The following is a 9,888-nucleotide window of genomic DNA, read 5'->3' on the forward strand; positions in this document are numbered from 1 at the left end:
CCCCACGTCAGAGCCCTAGGCTCGGCCTCCCAGGGCCGCGTCCCTGGGAGAGCCAAATGGTGGGAGAGCCTTGGTCTGAAGGCCACTTCAGAACAAACAGTTGCTGCCCGGAGCCTCCCTTCCCGCTCCCGCCTGAGCATTTTGGCAGCAGTGTCCTTTGATTTTTCCCTTTTCTTTGTTAAAATTTCTTCCCATGGGCCACGTGCCAGACACCGACTGTCCGACTCTCTCCCCATCCTGGGCAGACCATGAATGACTTCGACTATCTCAAGCTGCTGGGCAAGGGCACCTTTGGCAAAGTCATCCTGGTGCGCGAGAAGGCCAGCGGCCGCTACTACGCCATGAAGATTCTGCGGAAGGAGGTTATCATCGCTAAGGTGGGCCCTCCCAGGGCTGCTGCGGGCTGCCCGCTGTGGGGACCCGGCTCGGAGCCGCACTGGGCGGGCCGCTTCCCGGGTCTGCTGCTGTATCCCCCAACCCGTGAGTCCCCAGGGAAGGGGGGAGCCTGAGGCCCAGAGAGTGGGGCCCTGCCTGCTGAGTCGCCCACCCTCTGGGCACCAGGAAGGAAGGTGGGGGGAGTGCGACTGGGGCCTCACCCAGCAGGTGCTGTCAGGCCTGAAGGAAGCCCCTGTGGCGGCAGAGGGCCTGTGGGGAGGCCACAAGGGTGGGGCTTGGCTCAGGGTGTCTCAGGAGGAGGTTGGGCCAGGAATGGAGTTCTATTCCTTTTTTTCCTTATTTAAAGTTTTTAAAATAGGAAATTCCTAACGTACATAAAATTTTTTAAAGAAAAATAAATATAATGGACTCCCATTTAGCAGTCCTCAGCTTCAACATTAACTAACATTTGGCCAGTCTTGTTTCATTACCTTTGCCCTGCTCGTTTTTTGTTCTGGAGTACTTTATAAGGCATGTCCTAGACATCACAGATTTTCAGCCATACCTACTTAGATGTGTTTTTTTTTTTTTTTTTTTTTGTGGTACGCGGGCCTCTCACTGTTGTGGCCTCTCCCGCTGCGGAGCATAGGCTCTGGATGCGCAGGCTCAGCGGCCATGGCTCACGGGCCTAGCTGCTCCGCAGCATGTGGGATCTTCCTGGACCGGGGCACGAACCCATGTCCCCTGCATCGGCGGGCGGACTCTCAACCACTGCGCCACCAGGGAAGCCCTTAGATGTGCCTTTTTAACAGATGATGATTTTAAAGACTATAATCACGGTACTGTGATCATATCCAACAGAATTAACAATCCCTGGTGTCAACGGCCCACGGCAGGGTTTCTCAGCCTCAGCACTGACATTTGGACCAGACCATTGTCTGCTGTGGGGCAGTCTTGTGCACTGTGGGACATGTAGCAGCACCCCTGGCCTCTACCAGGGCACCCCTGCACCCCCGAGTTGTGACAGTCAAAAATGTTCTTTGACATTCTACCGATGTTATTACATTATCCCCTGGAGACAGACTTGCCCCGTGGAGAGCCAGTGTCTGGGCACTGCAGCTCTCTGGGCTACTGCCGTGCACTCAGATACCAAACTCAAGCCCATGTTAGAGTCCTGGGAGGGGAAGGCCTGTGATGCTGTGCTGGGCCCACCCCCTGAGTTTCTGATTCATGGGTCTGAGGAGGGGGCCTGATAAATTGCATTTTTCCAAGTTCCCAGGCGGCGCTGATGCTGCCAGTGTGGGGACTACACGTGGAGAACCACTGCTCACAGCCTAGCGTCCTGATTAGATCCAGGTCCTTCAAGAACATTTATAGGTGGTGATTCCCGTGGCCTGTGGCATCACCTTAGGGGTCTCAAAATGTCTGCTCGCCCCCGCCACCAAGGATGTCAGAATTGGCCCGTGGGTTCAGGTGGTGACAGCCTGATCCTCCCGTGTGAAGTCACCATCAGCTTCTCGCCCTATGGTTTTGAGAGCGAGCCACGGGGTGTGCTTGCCTGGGTGTGGTATTTCATCAGGGCTTGTGAATGGTAGCATTCTGCTCCTGCCATTCTGTCTGTGCATTGACTAGGAATGGAACTGGATATCACCAAGATGTTGCTCTCCCATCTCTCAAGTTGGGCGGGTGGGTGTGGCCGATGTGGTGGTTCCCTCCAGCCCCTCACCCAGCCTCTGTCTGCAGGATGAAGTCGCCCACACGGTCACCGAGAGCCGGGTCCTCCAGAACACCAGGCACCCGTTCCTCACTGTGAGTAGCACTCTTGTCCCAGGCAGGGCCTCGCCTGCCTGTGGGGCCTCCAGGCCAGCCCCCTAGGACGGAGCTCAGGGAAAGAGCCTGACCCCTGCCACTATGAAGAACAGACTTGGTGTTGGCCAGGTGGCTGGGGCACGGTGTCTGGGGTGGAAGCTTCTTCGTAGATGGTGCCTTCATGTCCACACCTCAGCCGATTGATGATAACAGGTTATAAGATGGCCCCAGGAGAGCGTGGCTGCTGTCTTTATGGGTTAGAGGCACTTTGTCCGGCTGGTCGGAGTGGGAACGCTATTTTTTTATGTTTTAAGAGGTAATCCTAGGAGCAGATGTATAGTATTGTGCTGCCTATCGACTTAGGCTGAGCAGACAAGACACCTCTTTGGCTGCAGTCTCCATGAAGGCCAGCAGCCATCAGTTGAATGGACCAGGTTGAAGATGGCTTACGGGTTGTTTCTCTAGCTCACTTGCTGGCCAGGTGTCCTACTGAGCCAAAGCACTTGTTCAAATGAAATCTTACGAGGTTCTTCAGCATAGAAGACAGGGAGCAGTAGAGTTGTTGTGAGCAGGAGGTCACCTAAGGGTCCTCTTAGGAGCTCTCTGTAGGGCTCCTTAGAACGCAGTTTGAGAACTACTTGTTTGTTGGCAGATTGCTTGTCCAGCCTGTTTTGGGGGTTGGCTCCCAAGCCACTGCCAACTCCCAGCCAGCAAACCTCGTGTGTGTGTGTGTGTGTGTGTGTGTGTAGGTTTACCCATTTGACTAACATGGGAGGAGGAGAGATGTGAAACAGCTCTGGTTGCTCAGAACATAGTTTCTCCCCTGGCTGTGCCTCTTGGAGGCCTAGTTGAAGGCAGAAGACAGGGTCGTTGAGCACAGTAACCCTTTCCCTGCTGTCAGGGCTTGAGCTCACTCATACGCCACAAAAGGTGAAGCTGAGATCTGAAACCTGGCCGCCTGATTCCCACGGCCTGAGCCAGGGCAGGGGGTGTATGTGCAGAAACAGCAGCGCCCCTGCCTCCCAGGGCCAAGCGGAGAGCCCTCCTTCTTCCCACCTCGTATCCCAGCCGCCTTCCTTCCCCCCAGGCGCTGAAGTACGCCTTCCAGACCCACGACCGCCTGTGCTTCGTGATGGAGTACGCCAACGGTGGCGAGGTGAGCTGCGGCTGCCCCCTGGCTGCCTTTCTGGGTGTGGGGGGCAGAGGGAGACTTGCTGGGTGTCATCTTGTTCCATCCGCCCCCCTCCCCTTGAGGCAGGCATCACCGTTTCTGTTGTGCAGGAGGGGAAACAGGCTCAGAGCAGTTAAGTGACTTGTCCAAGTTCCCACAGCTAGTGAGTTGGTAGGCAGGATGCAAACTGAGGTCCAGAAAGCTGTGCAGAGGGCTGTGTGGGTGGCTGGCCAACAGCGCTACAAGGACGTTCTTAAAGGCGCGGAGAAAGCGTCTGGGGCTCAGGATCGCTCGCTCCTCTGCTGTCAGTGCGGCCTCCTGATGAGAGCGCTCGGCCACTTGCTGTCGCTCACCTGTCACCCGCTCCTCACACCCTGCTCTCTCCACGTAGGTGTCACTCACTGGCTTCGTCTCTCCCATTTGGTCTCACAGCTTGTCACTTGCTCCTGAGTCATGGTCCTCTGCTGGCTGGCTGTTGCTCCTCATTCGCCTGCCCCCTCCTGCCACCCCCCTCACTCTCCACTCAGCGCCTGGTGTCTATCTTTTGCTCTTTATCCCTTGCTCTTTTTTTCTTTCTCTTTTCTTTTCTTTTTTTTGGCTCACGTGAGTTCTTCTCTACTCACCGCCCCTCACTTGGGCTTTCTTGCCGTCACTTGCCGGTTCGTGGGGCAGGCAGGGGTCACCTCGTCAGTGGGTTGGGTGCCGGGGCCACACACGGTCCCCTCCTCCCCTCCTCTGGGCTGGGGTCTCACCTCCCCTGCCTCCTCTGCTGGCAGCTGTTCTTCCACCTGTCCCGGGAACGCGTCTTCACGGAGGAGCGGGCCCGCTTCTATGGCGCGGAGATCGTCTCAGCCCTGGAGTACCTGCACTCGCGGGACGTGGTGTACCGTGACATCAAGGTGCGTGTGCTGTCGCCTTCTGGCTGGGCAGGCCGTGCACAGGCCTTCTGCCCGTCTGCTGTGCTTCCCCTTCCATGGAGGGTCTGTCTGTCTTGTCCTTCTCGGGGCTGAGCCTCCCACCCAGGCCCAAGGTGGGTGGTTCCACAGCAGGTGGCCCTGCGTGGGGCCCTTCCAGGCTTCCTGCTGTGCAGCCAGAGGGTGTCAGTTGGTCAGGCACTTTAGAAGATGGCCCGGCCGAGCCCACCAACGCCAGACACACGTGTCCCCTGTGAGACAGTCATTCTGCCCCTAGGAGCATGCGCAGGAACAGGTGCCTGTGTCCATCTCAATGTGGACGCACACGCTCCTAGCAGCACTGTGTACACTGACCCCAAACTGGAAGCAACCCAAGTGTCTGTTGTCGGAAAGTGGGTAAAAGACATGGAGGTGTATCCACACAGTGGAACTCTGCACAGCAGTTCAAGAGGACAAACTACAGCCACACACGATAGCCTGGGCGAGTCTCACGGGCTAAGGCTGAGGGGAAAGCCAGAACAGATGAGGTGAATCTGTATCGTTTACAGTGTATATATAGGTGGAATTTACAGAGTATATATAGGTGGAAAAAATCTTTAAAAAGCAGAGAAGTAAAGTTCTCTCTATGTTGGAGGAGGTGGTGGCTAATAACAGGGAAGGGGCACATGGGGGCTTCTAAGGGTCTGGTGGTGGTCTTTACTGACCTGGCAGAGGTTACACAGAGGCCCGCTAAAGTGCCCATTTGTGTTAAGTTTAGGAAAAAAGAGGAGAAATAAAGATGGTGTTCCTTACGTCCAAAGTGTGACAGCCGCAGCCCGCAGTGGGGGAAGCAGTTTGGGCAGGACCTGGCTCCTGTTTCTCCCTGCCCTGCTTTTTACCAGCTCCCTGGGGGCAGGGGGCGCTGGGGAGGTGTCGGGTCTGGCCTCGGAGGGCCTAACCCTGTGCTGGGGTGTGACCTCTGGTCCCCCCTAGAGCCCCTGGCACAGCTGCCACTACCCCAAGGGCACAGCCTCCTCCAGGGAAGGGCAAGGGGTGTGTGGGGTCTCAGGGGTGGCAGGAAACCCTGCGATACGTTGTGTCACTGACCCATTGGCTTTTCCTACAGCTGGAAAACCTCATGCTGGACAAAGATGGCCACATCAAGATCACTGACTTCGGCCTGTGCAAAGAGGGCATCAGTGACGGGGCCACCATGAAAACCTTCTGTGGGACCCCTGAATACCTGGCGCCCGAGGTGTCTGGGGCTGGAGGGCCCAGGGGCATGTGAGGCCAAGGGAGGAGGGGGCCCTCAGCCCTGTGTGTTTCCCCCGCCCAGACCCGCTGAGGGCAGGGCTCCAATTCCTTAGGGGGCCCTCCCAGCCCCGGGCAGGGCCGTGTCCCCCTTGGGCCCCTCTCAGCGCCTTGGCCCCGGGGGATGTGGGCCTGGCCCCTCATTGCCCCTCCTTGCTCAGGTGCTGGAGGACAACGACTACGGCCGGGCGGTGGACTGGTGGGGGCTGGGTGTGGTCATGTACGAGATGATGTGCGGCCGCCTGCCCTTCTACAACCAGGATCACGAGCGCCTCTTCGAGCTCATCCTCATGGAGGAGATCCGCTTCCCGCGCACGCTCAGCCCTGAGGCCAAGTCCCTGCTTGCTGGGCTGCTTAAGAAGGACCCCAAGCAGAGGTGAGGGCTGGCGTCTGCCCCACCCAGCCCAGTGTCACCTGCTGCCACTTCCCTCGGCCTGGAGGGGGCAGCGTTCACAGGTGCACTCGCCCGTGGGATGCTTGGTGTGTGTTGATCGTCCCCACAGCTGGCACTTAGGGAGCGCTCCCTTGGCTAGGCCTGTCCTTAGCCCTCTGGCCTCCCTGCCTTGTTTCATGGGGACACTGAGGAACAGGGTGGCCCTGTACCCAGCCTAGGGTGGCAGAGCCAGGATGTGAATCGGCCGTCTGCCAAGCCCACCCTCTCAGCTCGCAGGATGTGGCCCTGGGCACAGGAGCTCCCTCCCTGAGCCTCAGATTCCTCCTCTGTGAGCTGGTGGTCTGTGGCGGGACAGAATCATTAAAGGTTGTTCAGGGCCTGCACGTCGCAGGTCCAGGCCTGCACCGATAGCCCGTCTCCCAGACCCCTGCTGCCCCGGGAGGCGGGTGCTGATGGCCGTCTCTGCCCAGGCTCGGCGGGGGGCCCAGCGATGCCAAGGAGGTCATGGAGCACAGGTTCTTCCTCAGTATCAACTGGCAGGACGTGGTGCAGAAGAAGGTGAGCCCACTGCCTGCCTGCTCCCCGCAGGAACCCGGCCACTCCGGGTGACCTTGGCTGAGCCCTCCACTTCTCAGGGACCTGAACCTGGACTTGTCTTCTCCACAGCTCCTGCCACCCTTCAAACCTCAGGTCACATCTGAGGTTGACACAAGGTACTTTGACGATGAGTTCACCGCCCAGTCCATCACAATCACACCCCCGGACCGCTGTGAGTGTCTGAGGCCCCCTCTCCCCGTGGGCCAGGCTGGGTGGTGGAGGGGTGGGGTCTGCTCTTGGCCCAGTTCTCCAGGAGGAAGCTCACAGGTCCCCCTCCGTGTCTGGGCATTTTACCCTGCAGTGTGTTCGCCAGGGCTTTGACCGTTGGCCCACCGGCGGACCTGGTGAGGGTCACCAGGAGCCATTGGCCGCAGCACTCGGGGGAGAGGTCTGGGCAGGAGACACTTGAGGAGTCATCAGTGCCCATAGCTGTCTCCCAAGTTGCTCAGGTCTTTGGGGCTGGATGGGTTCAGTGATTCTGTAGCTGTTTGAGTTCTTACTCTCACCTGCCCAGTGCTGAAGACACAGCAGTGGCGAGACGGCCCTGGGCCCTGCCCTCAGGGAGCTCAGAGTCCACGTGGGGTGACAGCCCAGAGTGATCAGGCCTGTGGTATTAGAAGTACAGGGTCTGGAGAAGCTCAGAGGAAATGCCTGACTTGGCCTGTGAATCAGGGAAGGCTTCCTGGAGAAGGAGACAGGGCAGCTGAGACTTGCTCTTGGCAGAAGGAGTGGCATACGGGACTCCCAGAAATGGGAGCATTGCAGAGGTCAGAATAGATGGGGGAAGGGCCAGGGCATCAGGGCCAGAGCAGGAGGATCTTGGGGGCCACTGGAGGAGTACGGGTGTGTTGCACGGGGAGCCATGGAAGGGTCTTGGGCAGAGGAGAGAAGGGTTGCATCAGGGCTTTAGCAAGTACCCCCGCCTCGGCTGCATGTGGAGGGGAGGATTGTTGGGGGTAGGAGTGGTGCCCAGGGCAGGGGCGGGGCCACAGAGGTCTGGGCTGGACCCCGGTGTGGCCTGGGGCAGAGGAGCTGGGGGGAGCTCTGGAGGCTGAGTGAGCAGGCTGTGGGGCCGTGGGCCAGGGCTCTGGCCCGGAGTGGAGCTGTGGCTGAGAGGAATCCCCTGAGCCTCGGTCTGGTGGTCCCCGTTCTCGTTCTCGGGGACAGCGCGCCAGCTGGGGGTTGCACTGTGGTCTGGCTGCAGCCCTTCCTGGGGCTGGGTGGGGTGCCCGGGCCCCCTGCAGGCCGCTTCTCCCCAATCCACCTCTACCGACCCCCACAGATGACAGCCTGGGCTTACTCGAACTGGACCAGCGGACCCACTTCCCTCAGTTCTCCTATTCGGCCAGCATCCGAGAGTGAGCAGAGTGAGCAGCGCTGCCTGCCCGCCGCCGCCACTGCCACAGGACGCACGCGCGGCTGCCGTCACCACCGGGGGGCTTTTTTTTTTAAACTTCTTATTTTGCCTTTTTGTTTGTGTCCCCATCCCTCACCTCCTGACCCCCATTTCCAGTTTTTTCTTCAGCCCTCTGCCAAACTCACCTCAGCGGTCCTAGTGGCCCTGCCTACAGGATCCTGTCCTGCCCTCACCTTTGTGCCCAGACCAGGATTTGGGAGACTCTCCACTGCCTGCCCCAGGACCAGGCCTTTGGGCAGTTGGAGAGATGCCGGTTTTTAATCAACATAAAGCCCCAGTGAGGGGCGGAGCATGGAGCCGTGGGGCCTACCTGTATTTCTGGCTGGGGCGCCCACAGGCAGCCCTGCCTCTGGGTTGCTGCTTCTGTCAGAGGCTGCCTTCTGGTGGGCCGCCCGGTGGACAGCGCCCTGGTGCTGCCTTCCTTGCCCTGTCGTTAGGCTCGGAGTGGCCTGGCGTGGGGCAATGCAGCCCCCTTTTCCCATGGGGGCGGAAAAGCAATAATGTCCAGGGATTGGGGGTGCGGGAGTAGGCGAGGGCCTTTGGCAGCCGCATGTAGGATTGGGGGTTCAGGGCTCCCTCGTGGGGAGGGGGCCTGCTCTACCCTGTGGGGAACCGGGAGGGGGCCCAGGGGATGGGCGCTGCCTCCTGGCCCTGTCTTCCCCCGTCCCCTAAGCTGCTCTCCTGACCCAGGGGATGAGGCAGGAGGAGCATCCCGGGGCTGGCTTCCCCACCCACCAGCCCTGTGCCTTACCTCCTGCTGGAGCCCGGGCCTGGCCCCGCCCCTTCTGAGGATGGGGGCCGGGATGTCCCCCTTCTCTCTGCCTGGGGTGGAGGGGCGCCAGCCTCGGCTGTTACACATCTCGCACCGAGACAGTATTGGGCCCGGTGGACTTGGGTCGAAGAGGGGGTGGGGCTGGGTGTCTGGTACGAACCGAGGTAGGGGCCTCTGAGCAGGGAGGCTCCGGGCCACCTCACTCCTTCCCCCTCTCCGGGCCCCGCGTTCTGCAGCCTTAAGGTGAACGTGTCAGTGCTGTGGGCACTCAACGTGCGTGCCTCAGGCTGTGTGTGTGTGTGTGCGCCTGTGCATCTGGGGTGCAGATGCACGTGGAGTGTGTGTGTGTGTGCATGTGTGTTCGGTATGTGTGTGCAAGGGCAAGCGAGTCCCGGCCTCGAGTGTGTGTGGTGTGTGTGGGCTCGGGCCCCGCCCCTGGCTCAAGCGTTTCAACCCGAGGGGGAGGGGTGCTAGCCTAGCAGGGGAGCCACACCTGAGGTCCACTTGTTGCCCTGTCCCCCCTGCCCCGTTCCCCCCAGCATCTCTGGGGTTTGGGATTTAGTTTCTGAGGTTTTGATCACCCCAGCCCACCTTCTGTAGGTAGGTCACAGAGAGACATTCTGGGGTCGGGTGGGGGGTTGGTTTGGGTGGGTGGGTTCTGACTTTTCCTGTCTGTGTGTGTATGTCGTTAACCTGACAGTTCTCCCTCCTCCCACCGGCCTGTCCCCATCCCTCGTGTTTGTACGGTACAAGCAATAAAGACACTCATTTCAGCCTGGGGCCCATCCCCCGGGCCTTTCCTTGCTTCCGGAGTCTGGCCCCGGGCAGCAGCTGCCTCCTGCTCCTGTCCTTCTGGTCCCAGGGCCTGTTGAGCCACGAGGAGGGGGTGAGGTGTGCTCAAGCTCAGGGTGGAGGGTGGGGGCCGTTGGGCGGAAGCTGCCGAAGAGTTTGGGGAAGGCGCCTGGGCGGGGGGTACAGTGGACAGAGACCATTGCAGTCCCTCGGAAGCTGCTTGGGGAAAATGAGGTGGGGTGGAGAGACGGGGGTGGAAGGGGTGCGAGGTGTCGCTGGGCCCTGGAGTGGGCGTGGGAGGGAGAGGACTCATTTCCTGTGGCCCTTGAGCCCTGGAAGGGGGCACTGCCTGCTCAC

General features: G+C 59.8%; 1 protein-coding gene across 2 annotated transcripts in view; it reads left to right on the plus strand.

Moving 5' to 3' along the window:
- Positions 1-9,512, plus strand: part of AKT2 (AKT serine/threonine kinase 2) — a 29,582-nt gene extending 20,070 nt beyond the window's left edge. The window contains exons 5-13 of one of the 2 annotated variants that reach the window (XM_060083280.1): positions 246-377; positions 2,119-2,184; positions 3,272-3,340; positions 4,132-4,254; positions 5,375-5,503; positions 5,721-5,935; positions 6,424-6,511; positions 6,620-6,722; positions 7,833-9,512. In XM_060083280.1, the coding sequence (XP_059939263.1) occupies positions 246-377; positions 2,119-2,184; positions 3,272-3,340; positions 4,132-4,254; positions 5,375-5,503; positions 5,721-5,935; positions 6,424-6,511; positions 6,620-6,722; positions 7,833-7,912 (1,005 nt within the window). In that variant the 3' untranslated portion in view covers positions 7,913-9,512. Of the gene's footprint in view, positions 1-209; positions 378-2,118; positions 2,185-3,271; positions 3,341-4,131; positions 4,255-5,374; positions 5,504-5,720; positions 5,936-6,423; positions 6,512-6,619; positions 6,723-7,832 lie in introns of both variants that reach the window. The other variant, XM_060083279.1, reaches the window with a different exon arrangement.
- The last annotated feature ends 376 nt before the right edge of the window (positions 9,513-9,888 follow it).

This window comes from Mesoplodon densirostris, chromosome 19 (assembly GCF_025265405.1).
Source record: "Mesoplodon densirostris isolate mMesDen1 chromosome 19, mMesDen1 primary haplotype, whole genome shotgun sequence".
Taxonomy (NCBI): Eukaryota; Metazoa; Chordata; class Mammalia; order Artiodactyla; family Ziphiidae; genus Mesoplodon; species Mesoplodon densirostris.